The 19,611-nt window shown below is 45.2% G+C and overlaps 1 protein-coding gene across 2 annotated transcripts in view; it reads left to right on the forward strand.

Annotated features, from left to right (window-relative positions):
- The window catches only part of LOC124875128 (transformation/transcription domain-associated protein), an 81,951-nt gene that overhangs the window by 27,195 nt on the left and 35,145 nt on the right, over window positions 1–19,611 (forward strand). For both annotated transcript variants that reach the window (XM_047376996.1, XM_047376997.1), the window contains 19 exons: window positions 311–439; window positions 1,350–1,616; window positions 1,686–1,892; window positions 4,206–4,364; window positions 4,735–4,869; window positions 5,569–5,679; window positions 6,524–6,670; window positions 8,575–8,788; window positions 9,392–9,520; window positions 9,682–9,831; window positions 11,621–11,820; window positions 11,989–12,110; window positions 13,534–13,747; window positions 13,859–14,038; window positions 14,186–14,332; window positions 14,685–14,804; window positions 16,808–17,095; window positions 17,208–17,345; window positions 17,963–18,075. In XM_047376996.1, the coding sequence (XP_047232952.1) occupies window positions 311–439; window positions 1,350–1,616; window positions 1,686–1,892; window positions 4,206–4,364; window positions 4,735–4,869; window positions 5,569–5,679; window positions 6,524–6,670; window positions 8,575–8,788; window positions 9,392–9,520; window positions 9,682–9,831; window positions 11,621–11,820; window positions 11,989–12,110; window positions 13,534–13,747; window positions 13,859–14,038; window positions 14,186–14,332; window positions 14,685–14,804; window positions 16,808–17,095; window positions 17,208–17,345; window positions 17,963–18,075 (3,170 nt within the window). The remainder of the gene's footprint in view (window positions 1–310; window positions 440–1,349; window positions 1,617–1,685; window positions 1,893–4,205; window positions 4,365–4,734; window positions 4,870–5,568; window positions 5,680–6,523; window positions 6,671–8,574; window positions 8,789–9,391; window positions 9,521–9,681; window positions 9,832–11,620; window positions 11,821–11,988; window positions 12,111–13,533; window positions 13,748–13,858; window positions 14,039–14,185; window positions 14,333–14,684; window positions 14,805–16,807; window positions 17,096–17,207; window positions 17,346–17,962; window positions 18,076–19,611) is intronic.

Raw genomic sequence — 19,611 nt, forward strand, 5'->3', positions numbered from 1 at the left:
GAAATCTTTACTGAAAAAAAGAATATCTCCATCATGGATGACGTCTTTCTGGGATCCATGTGAGAAGCTGCATGAAGAGCATTGAGAGCTTAGCTTGTCGTTGTCTTCATTAGGACCTGTGACCCGTGTGATTATGCATGTGTGAGATCATCAGCCATCTATAGGGATGAAAGTCCTAGCTTTATGCTCAGGTTCTCCTGCAGCTGTACACACGCAGCTCCTCCCCTTCATTTGGGTGACCTTCTTTTTGCAGAGGCAGGAGAAGTTAAATTAAAATGATTCAAACTTGTGTTCTGGTTCTGGTTCTTAGGTTCTGCAGCACATCTTGAACCCTGCCTTCCTGTACAGCTTTGAGAAGGGGGAAGGAGAGCCGCTCCTGGGACCACCTAACCCTGAGGGAGACAATCCAGAAAGCATCACCAGTGTCTTCATCACCAAGGTCTGCTTGTAAACCCATTCAGATACTCACATATTCAGCACCTCTTTTTCCATATTTGATCAGTTTATTAAACAGAGTCGCATCTCTTCATCTAGTATTTACCTTTTCACAATGTCCCATTAGTGCATCATCATCCCGTCTTTAACTGCATCTTACTTATGAACATTTCTCTTCTGCTCAGTGGAACGTTTTTGCTTTTTGTCACATTAGAACCTCAGATTTTATTGCATTTTATTGGGATTCTGTGTGAAAGACCAACCCAGATTAATGTCTACCTCTACACTGAGAAGGAAAGGATTCATTCAGGTCTTCTCCATGAATTCTGTCCTCTTTAGGAGAAGAAGAAAAAACTGTTGTTTTGGTCAGATGAGACCATGATTGAACTTTTTTTGTCCTGACACCCTGAATCAGGCTCCTTCCCATCATACCCTGCTTAGTGTTGGTCTGCCACTTCCATTGAGGTTGGTGGTTCCTCCTCTCAGGTGTCTCCCATGTGTCCTTGTTTCTCTCTGTGCTTCCAACACCTCTCATTCATCAGAGCAACAATAATTGCTGGTGTTAATGTCACTGTGTGACTGCATTAAAGGTCAGCTTGTTTGTTTGTGCTGTAGCAGGTCTCATCACTGACTAAAACCAGTCCTGATGGCTGCTAATGGTTCTGGTCCTCCATCCATCCTGTCTCTGTGTCCTCTCCTCTCTACGTCTGTCTTGGCTGTGATTGGTGGCTTTTCTCAGAGCTGCAGGACTTTGTGTTAAAGGAGACTGTTCAGTAGAACATGTCTTCCTTCCTTGTGAATAAATGTCCTCCTGATGTTTCCAGTTGATTATGAATCTGTCAGGTTGATGCATTCTGCAGCATTAACTTTCAGTTTGGGCCCAGATGAACCGTTTCTTTGACACCTTTCTTCAGGTGTTGGACCCGGAGAAGCAGGCTGACCTGTTGGACTCTCTGAGGATCTGCCTCTTGCAGTTCTCCACCCTACTTGTGGAGCACGCGCCCCACCACATACATGACAACAACAAGTCCCGCAACAGCAAGCTGCGCCGCCTCATGACGTTCGCGTGGCCGTGCCTGCTGCCCAAAGCCTGCGTAGACCCCGCCTGTAAATACAGCGGACACTTGCTTCTGGCCCACATCATTGCGAAGTTCGCCATTCACAAGAAGATCGTCCTGCAGGTGAGTTTGAGGACTCGTTAAAAGACAGAAGGAAAGTCATGCATGTAATGTGATGTGTCTGCTGCTCAGGTCTTCCACAGCCTGTTGAAGGCCCACACTATGGAGGCTCGGGCCATCGTCCGCCAGGCCATGGCCATCCTGACCCCCGCCGTGCCCGCTCGCATGGAGGACGGCCATCAGATGCTGACCCATTGGACTCGCAAAATCATTGTGGAGGAAGGCCACACGGTGCCGCAGCTCGTGCACATACTGCATCTAATAGTGCAGCACTTCAGGGTGAGCAGATGTAGAAGTCAATGCTCCTCCTGTCAGAACATCCTGATGGATGAGTTTAATCTAAGGAACACCTTTCTACAATAAACCAACCCATCTTCACTGTCATGGTCAGATAAGCTTCCCCCCAGATAAAAACAAGGACATCATCACACAGCTGCTTGTTTCTGTAGCTTACTCAATACAGAGGAAATCCTGTGGAAGGACAATCTTCCACAGGCCATTTTCCTGATATTTCTGATTACATGAAGCCTCTTTCTGAGTCTCTATAGAGCAAGTTTTTATATTAGCCATGCTAAAACTGTCTCCACGCCTGTTTAAAAGCTACAGTGTAGGTGAGAAAGGTACAGAATCCCATGACAAAGTTAAAGATGCTTTGGGCCCATTTTTACTTCATTAATTTGGTGCACAACCCAGAAAGTATTATAGATTAGCGTTAAAAATACACCTCCTGGTTTAGGACAAACTGGGCTAACATGAAGCTGCTGGAAGGGCCAAGCCCACCAGCCTGTAGAGCATGTAGAGTTTATGCCTCAAAGCCGGGTCTCTGCCCCAGAACCAGCCAGTTTAAATGACCTCTTTATTTCTAATGAGGAGGATGGTCAGATACCCAGACAGAAATATACCATCACCTTGTTGATGATATCAGAATCAGCTTTATTGGCCAAGATTTTGTGTACGAACAAGGTTTCAAGCTCTTACAACAACGATGGCTTCAACGTGTGCAGCTCTCTGCCGGCCAGGCCTGCTCTTTAAGAACGTTGCTGATGTTTTTATCGTTTTTTTACCACCTGGCATGATGCGTCTGCCCTCCGGACCCTTTTAGATATCGGGCACAACCATGACGGTCATTTTTTTTTTTAAGGTGGAAATTGAAGGAAAACGCCTGCAACTTAACACCTTTCTTCCCGACATACCAGCTTACCTGCATCGCACACCTTTCTGTATTCAGAGGTAATTTCATATGATAAATCGGACCTGCTGGCAGGATGCAGCGGTGCTGTTGAGTCTCTGGACTCTTCTGGCTCTGTACGGGATCTTGAGTCAGATTTGAACAGTGCAGTCTGACTTGTAAACTGACACCATAAGCAGAGTGAAAGAACATGTTGTATGGATGGAGACAGCTCAGCAGCAGAGGATCATTTACCTCCAGGTTCACCTCCTTCTTAAACTTGAAAGACCCCATCCCCCTCTTCAGCTGATGTTCAGGATGGTGATGATCTTTTAGCAGAAGTCTGACATTTCCCTCAGCTCCTTTCCATCTCTCTGACAGGCGGCTCTCACTGGGCCAGATGACTAATCTAATGTAATCACATCAGCATAATTACACTGAGGAGGAGATAATGACAGACAGATGAGGTTGTGTGTGTGTTTGATAAAGTAATAGAGAGATTGCATGCATGTTTGTCTGCGTGTGCACGTGATGGACAGGGCTTTGCTACTCTGTCATTAAGAGGCTGCAGAGTCCTGCTCTATCAACTCTAATTACCCTCGGAGTGAGAAGCTTTAATATTCTCTGACACTGACAGAACCACTCGGATAGACATTTCATCTCTCCGCTCTTTGTCTGCATGTTTAAATGAGAGTCCCAGTTCGGTTTTCACAAGCAGAGGGACTGAGTGTGTGTCATCGTGGCCTTGAGACTAAAGAGGAGCGTGAAGTCGGAGTTTGTTCATTTAGACTCTGAAGTCTGAGCATCGTGTCTTCATCCCCAGAAACATCAGGAGAAAGGAAAAATCTGGACTTTACCTGCTGGTACATCGATTAGTTCTGGTTAGCTATTAAAGTAATTAGTTCTGACCAGATGAAACCCTAAAGCAGTCGTCCATTTAGCTTTCATAGCTGATAACAGGAACAGACTTTATTTAGATAAGGTAAACTCAACCAATGATGAACCTCAGCTTCATCCTGGTGCTGCTGGTTTATTTTTACACAGTCCTTCTCTAGATGCAGCTTTGATCAGCTTCCTTCTCTCCACATTAATGGATTCTGAATTTAAAGGTTCATGTTTAGTCTGGAGGAATATAGCGAAGCCAGGAATTCGATGTTTGTTTATTGCATGTCTGAATGAGTTAGGATAAATCTGTTTCCAGAGTTGATCCCCAGTTCTGCTGTATCTCTATCATCTATCTCCATCTGTCTATGTTTGAAACATTCTGCATTCAAATTTAATTTCAGCCCAAGCAACTTCATTTTTCTCCTCTTCTTCTGCTGTTTTCCGTTCACTGCTTGATTGATGTTCATGGTGCTTCAGGAGGAGAGGTCGTCTGAGTCCTGCCTGACACTGTGCTTTCATGGCGTCTGTCTGCCTCCTAGGTGTACTACCCGGTCCGCCACCACCTGGTGCAGCACATGATCAGCGCGATGCAGCGTCTGGGCTTTACGCCCAGCGTCACCATAGAGCAACGGAAACTTGCCGTGGACTTGGCTGAGGTGGTTATTAAGTGGGAGTTGCAGAGGATCAAAGACCAGCAGGTAAAGGTCTCGTCTTTTAGACCCAGTAAAACCAGTCCGCTTCTGTTCACAGGGCTGTTAACATTCAACTAATATCGCCAGTCGAGTCCTAAAATATTCAGTTTTACTGCAGAAGATGCTTAGATGTTTCTGTGGTCTACCAGTCTTAGGTTTGGAAAGGCCACTTTCATTAACTGTATACGTATACTTCCATGTACTACTTATGTAGTATATAAAATACATGGAGGAATGGCAGGAAGAGACAGAAATGTTAACAATACAGAAGATGTCAATCGACCTGCCAGTCTGGAGTGACCTCACAGAAACCTTCGCTGGTGTTGAACTTTAACCTTCATCTGCAGTAGGTTAAACTCACCTCTTCTGCTCTCAGCCGGAGTCCGAGTCCGAAGTAGCGGCTGGAGAGGGAACCAGCGGCGGCGCTGTGAAGAGGGGACTGTCTCTTGAATCCGCCGGTACCGGACAGGACGTGAAACGGTTCCGTACAGCAGCCGGCACCACTTCCACGGTCAGTTTCAGCTGAAAACAACCACACCACCAACCCCTCCTGTGAACAGCTGCTGATTGGACCTGGATTTAAAGTTTATCAGGACCAAGAATAAACCCAAATATCAACAGGAGGTTCAGGATATTAATACACAGCAGTTTGGTTTATTGGTTCTGAAAGAAGTTGCTATCTAGGTCCATGTGGGTTTGTTCTACAAGAACATGATTTATTTCTAACACATTTACTTCTAGAAAGCATTTCTATCATAGAAAGTGTAAGGATTCAAAGAGCTAAATTACTTTAAAGAAACTAAGCGACCCAAATAAGGTCCTCTTGGTTGTTTTGTAGCAGCTGAAATTAAAGCCTTCTTCATTCAGTTTGTTCAATTCAATTCAGTTTGATTTATTTAGCGCCAATTCTCAACACATGTCGTCTCAAGGCTCTTCACAACAGTCAGGTTCATACATTCCTATTAATCCTAACCATTGAACAGTTCAGTCGGAGTTAGCTTTTTATTCAAATTGAATAAAACGTTTTTCTATCTATCTTGTTTCCTTCTTTATGTTAAAAGTGTCTGAAAGAAAGGTCAGGGCTTCATTTCGACTGAGGTCAGGAGGAAAACTCAACATGCTGTAAATTATAATCTGACCCTCTGCTCTGTTGAGTCCGTTTCCACAGACAGTCCTGACATATGAGCCGCTGTGATGTTTGTGTTTGAAGGTGTTTGGACGCAGCCAATCCATGCCTGGGACAGAGACCATGCTCACCAAGCCTGTGGAGAAGCAACACACAGACACTGTGGTCAACTTCCTCATCAGGATTGCTTGCCAGGTAACAAGCATCATCGTTTCTTGCTGCTGTGAGCCCATAAATTTCAGACTGTAATCTGAGGACGAAGCTTTACTCTAAATCATAGAAAGAATGTGAAACAAGTCAGAACCAGCGTCCCTTTTAAAGCCACCTCACAGTAAAATCCAAAACTCCCAACTAGTTTCAATTAAAACCAGTATCTGACCTGTCCCTGCTTTCCTTTAGATTAGAATAACCTTTGACCTTGGTCTAAGGTCTGAAATGTACTCCTGAAATGTCCCTAACCTTGAATGTTCTCCTTTTTTGAGCCAAGCTTCATTCTGTCTGTTCATCCAACCATCTCCAGCCATAGGTTCCCATATAGAGCTTCCTGGGAGCGTTCCCACAAACACGATCTCCTCTTTGTGTTCATTTGATGGCAGTGCTTTGTGTTCCTGGTTTGATCCCTGTAGAGAAATGTTCCCAGAGGTCAGAGAGCAGAACATCTACAGCTGATAGTGTGGTGGTTAAGGAGGCACCTGCTGACTGCATGAAGGACTGTAGAAGCTTGTTCATGAAGGATCTTCTGCTTCCAGGCTGCAGAGCTCAATGTTACAGTGTTGGAGACAATCAGTGCCTCCTATACAGGGTCCATCCTTCAGTGTTTATTGCAGGTTCTGTACTCAAAGCTGTAGAACTATCTACCATAGATTAGTGATCATCTGTATTAAAACCTCTAACAGACAGAGGAAATGTTTTCAGATTATGGGATGGGAATGTGTGGTAGTCCTTGGTTTCCTTCCTCTTCATTGGATGGAGGGAATGAAGCTCCATTGTCATGGAAGTAATTATAATGATACCAGTCCACTGTTGTTCTTGTGTGTAGGTGAACGACAGCACCAATGTGGCGGGGTCGCCAGGGGAGCTGCTGTCCCGCCGCTGTGTCAACCTGATGAAAACCGCCCTCAGGCCTGACATGTGGCCCCGCGCTGAGCTCAAGCTTCAATGGTTTGACAAGCTGCTAATGACTGTGGTGAGATGGTTCTTCAGTGATTGTCATGATGCTGCCAACCTGCCACACTCACCGTGGTGGCTTAGTCCACTACCCAGCTTTACTCTTCTTCTCTGGATTTCCATGAATTCACGGTCTTTTGTAGTTTTCATGTAAGCCTTTGATTATTTTTGAAGCAGTGCAGAGATTTATTGTATTTATCACTTCCTTGTTAAAGGGCCAATCAATAAGCAGCAGACAGTAAGGGAGGACCAAGGCCTTCCAGGAGAAGTGTCCTCTTGAGCTGTCTCAGGGTTTGCTTTATCACCTCAGCGTCTGTTATCTGTAAAACACAAAGTGAGGCGCCCACAGCAATAATGGCTAAATAATGACAGTAGTGAGATAACGACAGCCTCTCTGGGTCAGCGTGTGCGTTCCTATTCAACCCACCCCCAACTTTTCTTCCTCCCAGCATCCTCCTGCTTTCTGTGTCGGCCCACTGAGGTCCTGGACATATCTCCTCACCTTTGGTCTCTAACCACTTCCCTGCTCTTATCGTAGCCTGTTTTCTCTCTCTCTCTTTTAATCCATTTCTCCTCTGCTCATCACTTCAGTGCGATTTAGCATCGCTGCTCAGACGGGGGGCTGCCATGTCCTGGGAGCTGTCACGCATTCCCTGTCCTCTTTAGGGAATAACTTCCTCAGTTGGGTTTTCACTCTGCTGCCATGTGCACACATCCAGATCCCACAGAGGGATGATCCGACTATCCGGCCTGTATGTAGATAAATAAACACAGGCCCTTCTCCCTTTGGGAGGGCACTCTACCTGCTCATCTGTCCTACTCAGACTAATGAACAATGGTCCTGATCCGATTACCTTTTATCATTTCATTGTACCAGCCCGGCACAGATTAGTCAGTAGGAGTGTGGCATGAGGCCAGGTCTAAATTGTAAAAGCGGAGACTCCATGTGTACGCTCTATCTGCTCGGCTCCCATCCTGTTAATACTGAGCCAAATCAATAAGAGCCTAATATCTGCCAGGAGCCTTATCACCAGAGTCACCTTGTTCATTAGACAAGATTAGCACCATGGATCAGTGCAAGATTATCCTCCTGGTCCTGCCATTGTAAACCTTGATTGCAATTTGGACAGAATTAGTTCATTGATCTTTAATTTAGCAGCCGTCCCAAAGCCTTGTTCCTTATGTGAGAAGTCCTGCTGTTTTGTGGAGTATTGGGATATGGTTATACTATGCTGTATAAAAGTATTCATACGCCTCAAACTTTGTCCCTTTTTTCACGTTACAACCACAATTTTCAATGGATGTAATTCGAATGTTCTGATGGGGTCGAACACAAAATGATGCTTTAATCTGAAATCTTTTACCAATAAAAACAGCAAAATGCATTATGCCCCCTTTACTCCAATACCAATAAATTAAGGTTATTGGAACCAGTTCAGTTGCCTTTAGAAGTCACCTGAATGATCCAGTTTAACGCTCTGCAAATCCAGCTTTTATAAAGCGAAGAGTGGCAAGAAGAGAAGAAAAGCACAACTTAACTGAAGTACTGTTTAGATCCATGGAGGACACAACAAACATGAAGGTGGAGCTCTGCCCAGGCGAGACCAGCCTACATCCTAAACACCGTGTGGTGGAAAACAAATGCTGGACAGCATTCCCACATTGAAGCATGGTGGTGGCAGCATCATGCAGTGGGGATGGTTTTCTTTAGCAGGAACAGATAAGCTGGTCAGAGTTGAGTATGCGTCACCTTGTGTTGATTCATCACATGAAATCCTGATAAAATGCATTTTAGTTTGTAAAAAGGTCAAGAATTCTTGCATCGCTGTAAATGTCATGAAAACATTATATTTCACTATTTCACTGCTTCATTTTGTTCAGTTGTACCTCTTGTGTTGATTGTTCTCCTGTTACACTTTTCAGGAGCAACCAGCCCAAGCTAACATCTCCAACATCTGCACCGGACTGGAGATCCTCTGCTTCCTGTTGACGGTGCTGCAGTCCCCGGCCATCCTGGCCCACTTTAAGCCTCTTCAGAGGGGCATCGCTGCATGCATGACCTGTGGCAACACAAAAGTCCTGCGGGCGGTCCACTCCCTACTGTCCCGCCTCATGAGCATCTTCCCTACTGAGCCAAGTAAGTTCTGTTTTGTGGAACTATACAGAACCGTATGAATACTGATGCTTTTCTGGCTCTTCTTTATTGTGGTGGCCCAGTGGTTAGAACAGGAGGTTTGTGTTCCAGAGGGGACACAAGGGGCCGGGTTCGTATCCCACAGATTACCACTCTGGGTCCCTGAGCAAGACCTTTAGCCCCAGAATGCTCCCTGGGCGCCACACAATGGCAGCCCACTGCTCCCTGTAAGGGATGGGTTAAATGCAGAGGACACATTTCGTTGTAATGTACATGTGCAATGACCAATAAAGATTAGTATTATTTATTTAGGTGAGTCAACTATTGCTGTATGGGGACGGTCCGCTCTGGTTGGTTAGAGAGGGTTAATACCTGTGTATCTTCCTAGCTGCTGCCCATTGCAGCGTGATCTCGTTAAGCAGCTCGTTGAAGTGCCAGGCATCACTGCCGTATTTATATCTAACGTCTGAGAAATCATCTGAGCCCTCAAATGTTCACTGAACTCTGTGGATCTCTGCTCTTTTCCTTCTGTTTTATGTCACGATGTCCAGATTTTTGGTTTTTCCTTTGTTCAAAGTAAATGCTTTTCTTTATTCTTCCCTTCAGGCACGTCAAACGTGGCGTCCAAGTACGAGGAACTGGAGTGTCTCTACGCTGCTGTGGGCAAAGTCATCTATGAAGGCTTGACTAACTATGAGAAAGCCACGAGCAACACCAACCCGACGCAGCTCTTTGGTAAGAGCCGTTCTGCTTCCTCAACGTTTTAATTCTTCTTGTCTTTGTGGCACTCAGAAAACCGGAGAAATGAACCAGTAAATGTTTAGTGATGCAGCCGCTGACCACAGCTGTGTCTCTCCATCTTCATCCACCTCCCGTCCTCTTCGTTTGTCTTACAGGAACTCTGATGATCCTGAAGTCTGCCTGCAGCTACAACGCCAGCTACATTGACCGCCTCATCTCCGTGTTCATGCGCTCGCTCCAGAAGATGGTCCGGGAACACCTGAGCCCCCAGCAGGCCAACCCAGGGGTCAATGAAACCAGTACAGGTACACATTCACATGTGAAAGACTTGGATGCAGCTGAAGGTGTGAGAAAAGAACCACGTTAAACCAAGTCGGTAAATAAGAGATGATTCAGCTGGATTCATGGTCCGTAATGAATCAGTTGGTGAATCTTCCTCTGCAGTTACATCTGTGCATCATCAGTAGATCTGATTCCTCCTTCTAGGTTTCTGATCATTTTCAGGAAATGAAAGCAGCTTGGATAACTGAAACATTTCATACTTTATTCAACTACAGAGAGCATATTAAAGTCTTTCAGTTCCATGCTCCATCTTTTAGATGGAGCGAGTTGGAAAAGCAATTTATTTAAAAGAAATTCAGATTTATGTCTTTTAGAAATGTGAACCGTTGAATCCAGGTTGGAAAACAAACCTTTTTCTAACATCTTTTGACATTTATTGAGACATCAGGAGATTTAAGCTTCTTAAAACACATCCCATACTTCCCAGTGCTGGCAAGGAGATCAACCTCACAGATAATCTGGTCTCCCTGTGTTCACTATTAAAACCTCAGTGACGTTCAAGGTAAAAACACTCTAGATCAGCTAACTTCTGACTCAGGACCATTTCCTGCTCAGTTTCTCTGTGAGCTGAACTGCAGCTCTGGTTCAGCTCATCATTCCTGCTGTTACCCTCATGGGAGGTAATGGCTGCAAGATACGATCAGGGCTCTAAATGGTTCCCTAATGACTGTATCGGGAAACACAGACATTAACCCTCCACCATGAGCCGTTAAAGTCACTCAGACCAAAGGCTATCGGACCTCCAAACAGTCTTCAGGTTTCAGTAATTCAATCAGCCCAACTCCAGTGGACCTGTTTGGCGGCTGCAGCATGTTGAAGCTCAGCACATTGTTCATCTTGATGGTTTTTACGGCCAGCTTGGTTCTTCTGTGCTTGTAAAAGATGTAGCAGATGTTGAGAACCCACTCAAGACTGTGGAAATGCTTGGGAACTTTCGGAGAACACCATCCCCATACACCCCCCTCACCATCCTCAACAACACTGTATCGGCCGTGGACCACTTCAGGTTCTTAGGAACCACCATCTCTGAGGACCTGAGATGGTCTTCACACATAGACACTGTTCGAAAGAAGGCCCAGCAGAGACTGTACTTCCTGAGGCAACTCAAGAAGTTCAACCTTCCACAGGAGCTGCTGGTCATCTTCTACACTGTCATCATTCAGTCTGTCCTGTGTTCATCCATCTCAGTGTGGTTTGGATCATCCACTAAACAGGACAGGTCCAGACTGCAACGAATAATCAGGACTGCAGAGAGAATAATCAGAGCTGACCTTCCCTCCATCCAGGACTTCTACAGGTCAAGGGTCAGGAAAAGAGCTGCTAAAATCTCTGCAGACCCCACACACCCTGCACATAAACTGTTTAGAGTTTTACCTTCAGGTGGCGCTACAGAGCACTGTTCACTAAAACCAGCCGCCACAGAAACAGTTTCTTCCTCCAGGCTGTTTCTCTGATGAACATTTAATAGAGTACAAAACAACAGCATACAGATGTTGCAAATGAACCTTTTTATTTATATATTTGTACATTGTAAATATGTTTATTCTGCAAAAACAAAACCAAAGAGCAAAGTGTACCGGAGTCAAATTCCTTGTTTGTATGTACGAACTTGGCAATAAAGCTGATTCTGATTCTGAGAAATAAAGCACCCTAATGACAGAGAAACATCTCCTTCCTACAACGTGCAGAATATTAAAGCTGCTGCTGGTCAGTGTTTTTATCTCAGTCACTGATTTGCTTCCATCCTATCAGTGACGAGCGAGCTGGTGATGCTCAGCCTGGATCTGGTGAAAACCCGGTTGTCTGTCATGAGCATGGAGATGAGGAAGAACTTCATCCAGGTCATCCTTACATCTCTGATTGAGAAGTCCTCTGACCCTAAAATCCTTCGTGCTGTGGTGAAGATCGTGGAGGAGTGGGTGAAGAACAACTCTCCAATGGCCGCCAACCAGGTGACAAAGCCCAACAGTTACACACAACACCTGATGCCTCATAAACTGTAGAAGAGTGAGAAGTAAAGGTCTGAAAACCTTTCTTCTCAATCTTCTTCTTCATTCGTTATTGTCTTGACACCTTCTCCGTTATGATTTCACTGTAATTAATAATCCATTTCCTCTCAGATGCCAAACCTGCGTGAGAAGTCCATCTTGCTGGTGAAGATGATGACCTACATAGAGAAACGTTTCCCTGATGAACTTGAGCTAAATGGCCAGTTCCTGGACCTCGTTAATTACGTCTACAGGTAATTACCTCCATTCATCACGGAGCCAAATGGCCACGGCACCGACGGCAAGCCGCCCTTGCTTCCAGTCTGACACGACTGATGAAGGTCGGGAGGTTGGAGAGTTTAACCAGGAGCAGGACATCATCCGAACAGTGTTAAAGTTTTCATGCATCTTTAACATTTTTCTCAAAATACAAACACAAACTTTAGTTGCGCGCTGCAGGTCTCCTTGTTTTTTTTCTCCACCAGCTTTGAACATCTACAGATTGAAACTTTTGTCCATTTTTATTTACAAAAACGCTGATTCTCAGTCCGACTTGATGGAGAACTTCTGTGAGCATCAATGTTCAAGTCCTGCTATATTTCCTGGATTGTATTTAGGTTTCAGGTCTTCTGCAGCTTCTAACAGGTTTTCCTCCAGGATGGTCCTGGGTTTAGCTCCATCCATCTTTAGCTTCTCTGTCCCTGCTGAAGAAAAGTGTCCCCATATCATGATGCTGCCACCGCCATGACTCATGCTGTGCTCAGACTCTTAGCTTTCCTCCAAAATCTTTGGCGTACATCCTGAACGCCGTGTGATGTTGGTCTCCTCTGGTCAGAGCACCTTCTTCCACATGTTTGCGGTGTCTTCTGCAGGACAAACTCCAAACAGGACTTCTTCTGTTTGGAGTTATCGTTCTTCTCAGCAGATTTATGGAGGTCTAGACTCCAGTGTGCAAGATTCTCCCACCTCAACAGTGGATCTCTGCAGCTCCTCCAGAGTTACCAGGGCTCTCTTGGCTGATATCTTTAGGCAGTTGGTTCCACTGGATTTTATTTGGGTTTATCAGAATAAAAGCAGCTAAATTTAAAAGCATGACGGAGTTATTCGATTTTTATTTTAAACACATTTTTCATTCCACCTCCACTAGTCTGTGTTGGTCTTTCCTTTCCTCTAGATCCTGATAAGAGGCATTAAGGTAACATTAGATACTTGCTGCGTTTAGTGCTTCAGATGCAGAAAGGTATTAAACTAGCAGAGTTACAACAGAACCAGCTTTTCTTCAGCTCATCTCAGAGCAACCAGTCGGACCAGAAACTCTTTTTCTAATATCCATCTCACCCACAATGACTTTTAATCAGCCTAATGGACCTGGCCGCCCTCAGCAGACAGTTTGTGTGTTGACATCGTGATGTTGATGAGCCATGCTGGATCACAGTTAGGAAGTCTCTGGAAGATCACCTCTCTCTCTGTGATGTGACAGAAATAACAAACCCAACAGTTTCCAGAGATATTTGTGACTCAAATCTTAATCACAAACGCATCTGGTTTACTGATATTAATGGTGAATATTTCCACATTTGTTTATATATAAACCAGAACCTGCTCTGTAAGGTTTACTGACTTTATAAACAGAATACATCCACCATGTTGACGGCTGTTTGTCCTTGTCTTATTCAGAGACGAGAGCCTCTCAGGAAGTGACATCACATCCAAGCTGGAGCCGGCGTTCCTCTCGGGGCTTCGCTGCACTCAGCCAGTAATCAGGGCCAAGTTCTTTGAGGTGTTTGATGCCTCCATGAAGCGCCGTGTCTATGAAAGGCTGCTCTACATCTGCTGTTCTCAGAACTGGGAGGCAATGGGCAGCCACTTCTGGATCAAACAGTGCATTGAGGTAAACGGCGCCGCGCTCGGTCCACTCTCCTCTCCTCTCAGCTCAGTGTGTTGCTGACAGTTTTATCCCTCTGAGGTTCTCAGACTGTTCACCTGTGTTTGTGTTGGACAGCTGCTGCTGGCAGTTTGTGAACGAAACACCATCATCGGCACCAGCTGCCAGGGATCCATGCTGCCTTCCATCACCAACGTCATCAACTTGGCTGACAGCCATGACCGCGCTGCCTTCGCCATGGCAACGCACGTCAAGCAGGAGCCACGTGAACGGGAAAACAGCGAGACAAAAGAGGAGGTGAGACTCCTGGAAAGACTGATGACTTTTATGTCCAATGTTTCTTTATCATCTCTTACTAAGAGGCCACTGTAGGTTCAGTTGATCCAATTTGAGCTGTGGTGTCTCTAAAAATCTGCTTTTCTCTTGAATCTGATCTGTTTGCAGGATGTGGAGATTGACATAGAATTGGCCCCAGGTGACCAGACAGCCATTCCCAAGACCAAGGAGCAGGCAGAGAGAGACACTGGGAACCAGCTGCACATGCTGACCAACCGGCATGACAAGTTCCTGGACTCCTTACGAGAGGTCAAGGTAAATACCTCAACTGTGTTGTCTCTGTGCAATGTGAAGGTATCAGTCAGTGGTGGCCATGTTAGCTTAAACAATGGCCGATTCATGTTTCTGTCCCTGGTGACTAGACTGCAGTTCCTCTACAGCCGTACCGGTGATGTTCTTCAGAACAGGTCATGGTACATGACCCCTTGTTAGAAATGCTCTCGGTGCCTCCAGGTGACATGGAGGAGACTTATGAAAGCCTGAAGTCATTCTTGGCCATCATGAGTTCATTCACTGCTGTCCTCCTCAATGCATCTTCTCCATCAGAGTGGTAGATGTTAGTATCGGTGTAGCTCTGCTCCTGCTTCACGTATCTGCTCTGTTTCAGACGGGAGCCCTTCTCAACGCCCTCATCCAGCTCTGTCACATCTCCACTCCACTGGCTGAGAGGACCTGGGTGCAGCTTTTCCCTCGACTGTGGAAAATCCTGTCTGACAGGCAGCAGCATGTGAGTATAGCTTACTGCTGCATGTCTTGTTACCCTGAAAGCAGCGGATGGTTAGATGTTCAATAAACATTGAACCAGGATAAATGAATGCATGTTGCTTTGTTACTTGGCCGAGGAAATTCCCCTTCGCTGGAGACACTTTTTCACATTACAGAGATTTTAACACAACACTGTGGAGGGGAAAGAAGGTGATACATTTACTACTAAAACCTGAAAATATTTCTGGAACTTACAATAAGCCCCCTTTACTCTGACACCTCTAAAGAAAGTTTTGTTTAACTATCTGCCTTCAGAAGCCACCTGATCAGGTACCAGCTGAGTGTAATTTATTCTCAGTCTGACTGCAGCTGAAAATCTAAGAGGTTCTTTAAAGAACATCAGAGAACAATCAGCATGAAGACCAAGAAACACAGCAGACAGGTCAGGGAGAATGTTGTGGAGAGGCTTAAAGCATCAAGACATGGCCGTATACCGAAACCAGCCAAGCAAAGAGAGCTTTAATTAAAGAGGAGGCCCATGGTATATCTGGAGGAGCTACAGAGATCCACAGCTCAGGTGGGATGATCTTTTGACCAATAACTATTAGTTGCAGTTGTGCTCTCCACAAATCTGATCTTTTATGGAAGAGTTTCAAAAAGAAAGCCTTTAGAAGCCATGGCGGAAACACAGTAGACATGTAGAAGCTGCTGTGTTTGGATAAGACCAACAGTGCATTTCTGGCCTCCATACAAATTGTTGTGTGAGCTGGAAAGCTAAGTGCACCTCGACCTGAACACACCATCTCAACAGGATGGAGGAGGCAGCATCATGCTGTGGGACAGAGAAGCTGGTCAGATGTGATGGGAAGATGGATGGGGTTCAATCCAGAAGACCTGAGAGTGGGGCGGAGGTTCACCTTCCAGCAGAACAACCCTGAACATTCAGTCACAGATACAATGGATGGGTTAGTTCAAATGATATTCATGGGTTAAAAAGACCTAGTCAAAGTCCAGACCTCAATCTAAATGTGAATATAATTCATAGCAAGTCTTGAAAATGTGGTCCTCATTCAGGACCTTAGTGTGGTTGGTCTATCAGTTAATACTGCAGTAAAGTATGAATGCTTCATCAAGCACCATGCTGTCACTAATGTTTCCTTTACGGCGTTGGGAGGCTGCTAGTATTTCAGGCATTGCAAACATTTCCTAAAACTGATTAATTCAGAGTGAAAAATAAAAAGCGGTGATGATTTTCACAAACCAAATTTATGCTGAGTATTTAGAACTTGTTTTAAGTGATTAGACTCTGGAACAGCTGACAGCTGCATGCTTTAGCTGGATCCCAAATATTTCCCAGCTTTGACACGCGTGGCGGGTCACAGAGATGTCACCTGTGCACAGATGTCTGCGTGAACCGTGTTTACATGTTGGAGGAGGACAGTAGAAAAGCATCTCCTCGTTAGGAAGGACTCTGATGGCATCTCTGCATTCTCCATCATCAGTCTAATTAGAAAGACCATTAAGGCATAAATTACTCACGGCTGTCAATGGGCAGTGTGAATTATATTCATTAGAAATACATCAGTTGTGATTTTCAGAGCACTGACTGTGCGATCTGTTCTGACCTCTGACCTCCTCAGTGAGAAGCTGCTTTTGATTTCTGCAACATAATTTACGCTGAACTGAGTAAATTAATTTAAATTAGTGAAATACACATAGATATGTAATAAATAACATAATTGCAGGTTTTGACTGTTTGTACAGTTTTATATGGTATCATGATTTCATTAATAAAAGCATTGGCAGCTTTTCTGGACAGGCAGGAAAGCTGCACACAATGTGTCTTTTGTCCCTTCCTCGCCCTTGTCTTCCCCTCTTTTCCTGCTTCACAGCTCTCTTACTGGAAAAATGCATCATGTTGCATCCCGAACATGCAACAAAATGCCTTTATCAATACTCCATATCATTATACAGCTGCTAAAGTAAAAAGGAGCTGCAGTAGGTGATGATCTCTGTGCTCCTCAGGCTTTGTCTGGTGAACTGAGCCCCTTCCTGTGCAGCGGCAGCCACCAGGCCCAAAGGGACTGTCAGCCCAGTGCCCTTAACTGCTTCGTGGAGGCCATGTCGCAGTGTGTGCCTCCCATCCCCATCAGGCCCTGTGTGCTGAAGTACCTGGGCAAGACGCACAACCTGTGGCTGCGCTCCACCCTCATGCTGGAGCAGCAGGCCTTTGAGAAGGGCCTGAGCCTGCACACTAAACCCAAGCAGAGCACAGAGTTTTATGAACAGGAGAGCATCACTCCACCTCAGCAGGTAAGGTTTCATTATTTTTTTATTTTAGAGTTTAGGGTGAGTTATTTTTTTTATTCTGGTCTTGTTAAATCTACACTGTTCTGGTTCTGGTCCCGTTTTGTCTTCCTTACAGGAGATTTTGGACTCTCTAGCAGAGCTCTACTCTCTGCTCCAAGAAGAGGACATGTGGGCTGGCTTATGGCAGAAGAGATGCAAGTTTCCTGAGACGACGACGGCCATTGCCTATGAGCAGCACGGCTTCTTTGAGCAGGTGAAGAAAACAGACCCATTAGTTTGTATAACAGTTACAGCTAGAGAAGAGCCGAGCTGCATTTGTTGCTGATCCAGTTCCTCTTTAGGAGCGCTGAAATGAGAGCATGTATGAACATAATTGAAGCTGTTTGTTTCAAGCCTTCCTCATTAAGTCTGATTAGCAATCTCCATGTGTTCATCCTTGAGAATGTAGATCCTTACCAAAACACTTCCAAATCCAGCATTTTCCATGACAGGATGAAAACAGCAGCTTTGCCGGCATCAACTCAGCTTTCCTGTTATTTGCAGAAGTCTAGCTCTCTCTCACTTTCCTGCAGCCTGAATGAACCACAGACATGCCATAGTATAAAGGTCGGGACTTGATTTTTAAAAACATAGCTAGCATCAACTTCCCTCCTCAATAAAAACTTGCTAAACTCAACCTTAGTGTGGTGCGTTCACACCAAGGAGAAACTCAGGATTTTACAGTGTCTGGCCTCTGAGGTCTGATCAAGTTGGAAATTTTATCACCAGCTGATTTCTTGGTGTTTGGTTACAACCAATAAATGTTCTTGTTTGCTCTTCTTCATCCTGAAAAGGGGTTATCTTAATGAAAATATGTCCTTGTGTTTTCAGGCCCAGGAAAGTTATGAAAAGGCCATGGAGAAAGCTAGAAAAGAGCATGAAAGGAGCAACGTCTCTCCAGCCATTTTCCCTGAGTACCAGCTGTGGGAGGACCACTGGATACGGTAGGCTTCCTACCGCAGAACTAGGAGTTTTTATGTTAAATGCACCATTGACCTAATAAACAATGTACACTGCTGAAAAAAAATAAAGGGAAGATTTAAGCAACACAATTTAACTCCAAGTAAATCAAACTTCTGTGAAATCAAACTGTCCACTTAGGAAGCAACACTGATTGACAATCAATTTCACATCTTGTTGTTCAAATGAAAAAGACAACAGGAGGAAATCTTTGGTGATTATCAAGACACTCAATAAAGGAGTGGTTCTGCAGATGGGGACCACAGACCACTTCTCAGTACCGATGCTTTCTGGATGATGTTTTGGTCACTTTTGAATGTTGGTGGTGCTTTCACACTCGTGGTAGCATGAGACGGACTCTACAACCCACACAAGTGGCTCAGGTAGTGCAGCTCATCCAGGATGGCACATCAATGCCAGCTGTGGCAAGAAGGTTTGCTGTGTCTGTCAGCGTAGTGTCCAGAACCTGGAGGCGCTACCAGGAGACAGTCCAGTACACCAGGAGATGTGGAGGAGGCCGTAGGAGGGCAACATCCCAGCAGCAGGACCGCTACCTCCGTCTTTGTGCAAAGAGGAACAGGAGGAGCACTGCCAGAGCCCTGCAAGATGACCTCCAGCAGGCCACAAATGTGCATGTGTCTGCACAAACGGTTAGAAACCGACTCCATGAGGATGGTATGAGGGCCTGACGTCCACAAATGGGGGTTGTGCTCACAGCCCAACACCGTGCAGGACGCTTGGCATTTACCAGAGAACTCCAGGATTGGTAAATTCACCACTGGCGCCCTGTGGTCTTCACAGATGAAAGCAGGTTCACACTGAGCACATGTGACAGACGTGACAGAGTCTGGAGACACCGTGGAGAGAGATCTGCTGCCTGCAACATCCTTCAGCATGACCGGTTTGGTAGTGGGTCAGTAATGGTGTGGGGTGGCATTTATTTCCATGTGCTCACCAGAGGTAACCTGACTGCCATTAGGTACCGAGATGAGATCCTCAGACTCCTTGTGAGACCATATGCTGGTGTGGTTGGTCCTGGGTTCCTCCTAATGCAGGACAATGCTAGATATCGACCTCATGAGGCTGGAGTGTGTCAGCAGTTCCTGCAAGATGAAGACATTGAAGCTATGGACTGGCCCGGCCGTTCCCCAAACCTGAATCTGATTGAGAACATCTGGGACATCATGTCTCGCTCCATCCACCAACGTCACGTTGCACCACAGACTGTCCAGGAGTTGGCGGACACTTTGGTCCAGGTCTGGGAGGACCATCCTTCGTCTCATCAGGAGCATGACCAGGTGTTGTAGGGAGGTCATACAGGAACATGGAGGTCACACACAATACTGAGCCTCATTTTGACTTGTTTTAAGGACATTACATCAAAGTTAGATCAGCCTCTAGTGAGTTTTTACACTTTAATTTTGTGTGTGACTCCAAATCCAGGCCTCCATTGGTTAATAAATTTGATTTCCATTGATGATTTTTGTGTAATTTTGTTGTCAGAACATTTAACTTTATAC

Source organism: Girardinichthys multiradiatus, chromosome 10 (genome assembly GCF_021462225.1).
Source record: "Girardinichthys multiradiatus isolate DD_20200921_A chromosome 10, DD_fGirMul_XY1, whole genome shotgun sequence".
Lineage (NCBI taxonomy): Eukaryota > Metazoa > Chordata > Actinopteri > Cyprinodontiformes > Goodeidae > Girardinichthys > Girardinichthys multiradiatus.